Here is a 2,266-nt window from a genome sequence, read left to right on the forward strand (position 1 = left end):
GATGAATATTATCCAACACCAGAATATGCTTCAGACTAGATCACTTATTCAAACATATTAAGAATTAAAACCTTAATAGAAAACAAATACAGTTAATAATCTGCAGATTAATAACTGCACAAGATATGTTTTTAAACCAGTAATAAATAGAAGTAGAGATAATCAAGAAAGATACCCGGGAAAATTTTGATTTGCCCTTCCTTTCCTTTTCTGGTTTGGAATAAACCGTTAATTCTATATCTGATTTAACTCGGAAACTCAACACTTGAATCAATATAAGGGCAATTAGTGCCCTCTGTTCATTCATACTTCTTATTCTCGCAAAATATTACTCTCTCTCTCACACACACATTGCTTACTTTCTCTGTTTACGCCATGGAAGACGACGACATTATTGTTATTGATGCAGAACCAACTAGCCATTCTCTTCCTCCGTCGACTTCCGCTACTGCTGTTGATCTGTCTTTTCTTAGGGAAGACGACGATGTTGATTCAACTTTCTTGTCTCTCCCTCCACCATTTTCACAAGACAGTGCTGGTATTCATGCTGAATCAATTAGCGATTCTCTTCCTCCCCCGTCGTCCAATTCCGGTGCTACTACTGTTGTTGATCTCTCTTTCATGTTGGAAGAAGAAGATATTGATCCATCTTTCTTGTCTCTCTCTCTACCTTTTTATGAAAACCTTTCAAACCCCACTGTGTCTCCGTTCCAACAAGTTTCGAAGAACCCTTCAGAACCCACTCTGTCTCTGTTTCCAGAATTTTCTGAAAACCTATCTGCTTCGAAGAATATTGCAAACAGTACTCCTCCTCCGTCTTCATCGGCAGTGCTCCATTGGTAGTCAAGATTCTTCTGTCTTGGGTAATCCTTCCCACAAAAGATGTTTGTTCCAGGAATCAGGGGAAGAGAAATTCTTTAAGAAAATCAAGGTGACAAAAGACTCCTGGATAACTAAGCCGTTGACAAAGAGCGATGTGAATGGATGTTCAAGGCTTTTGCTACCTAGACAAGAAGTGAAGAACTACGTATTGCCATTCATGGATGAAGAACAACAATATACTATTTGCAATGATTCATGTGGAATTGATGTTACTGTATTTGATGTGGATACACAGACAGAGCATTCTTTGACCTTTAAGAAATGGAATGGTAACTTTTACCTCATTAAAGCATGGACGGCGGAGTTTGTAAAGAGAAGGAATCTGGAAAAAGATGATGTGATTTCAATTCGTTAGGACAAAAACTATTCCAGATTTTGCTTTCGAGTTCACATGAGGAATGGAGTTTTTGCTGTATGATCATCAATGCTGCTTAAAGACTTCTATTGTTTCGTTTTTGTTAAATGATTCGTTTATTTTTAGCTACAATATAGTTGTTCATATACGATGATCCAGGCCATTTCGATGTTAAATTGCAAAATTCTTATAAAAGTAGTGATATGAGATTCATGTTGTTCGAATAGGTCGTTTTTGAGATAGGGGCAATGAGGATATAAAGTTGTGTGCATTTGCGGATTTTGATTGATGCTTGAATGATCTCTTCTTCTGTTGCATTCACTATTTAGAATGTACTTTGTTATGTATTTTAGTGATAAAGTTCTGATTACGAAATTATTTTACATTTAATGTTAAATATTATACTATCAGTGTTACCTGGAAATTTTAAAAATTTCACGACGACGAATACCTGGAAACTGTTATGAATGGGCCAGGACCATTATGGGTTAAGCAGCCCAACACCGAATGTTGAGTAAAGAGTCTAGTTCCTCGCATCTCTCGTTGAGCGTCTAAGCTTCTCATCCCTATTCTTATCTCTATCCTTTATTTACATGTAATTTCAATATTTCAATCTCCACTCAAGTGTTCAACGTAATTTCACACACAGTAGTGATCCCTGATATTCATGAGCTGAATACTATTTTCCATGAGGGTGCAAACTTTGTGACTACAGTAGCTAAAGTTTTTGATACTGAGAGATTAGATGTTGGAGTCCTTACCGATGCAACGAAATGTGCTTTAAGCAGTCACAACCAGAGGAGGTCGAACTGTTTGAAGCACGCTCTTCCAGCAACCTTCCTGAGTCGATCTCTAATTTTGACACTGGACAATCGATGGATGGAATTTCTTCCATCATAGCATATCTACCAGGCACTCCTGATCCCTGCACCTTCCATGAAGATGTTATCTCTGCCGAAGCTATATTAAAAATATTTGTTGATATGTAACCAGTTGCTTTAATCGCGGATGCATCATTGCAACATAAAA

General features: G+C 37.3%; 1 protein-coding gene across 1 annotated transcript; it reads left to right on the forward strand.

Annotated features, from left to right (window-relative positions):
- Nucleotides 1–257: 257 nt before the first annotated feature.
- Nucleotides 258–2,266, forward strand: LOC124886514. The gene has a single exon (XM_047395196.1). The coding sequence runs from the start codon at nt 404–406 to the stop codon at nt 1,235–1,237; it is 834 nt and encodes a 277-aa protein (XP_047251152.1). The 5' UTR covers nt 258–403; the 3' UTR covers nt 1,238–2,266.

This window comes from Capsicum annuum, chromosome 1 (assembly GCF_002878395.1).
Source record: "Capsicum annuum cultivar UCD-10X-F1 chromosome 1, UCD10Xv1.1, whole genome shotgun sequence".
Classification (NCBI taxonomy): domain Eukaryota; kingdom Viridiplantae; phylum Streptophyta; class Magnoliopsida; order Solanales; family Solanaceae; genus Capsicum; species Capsicum annuum.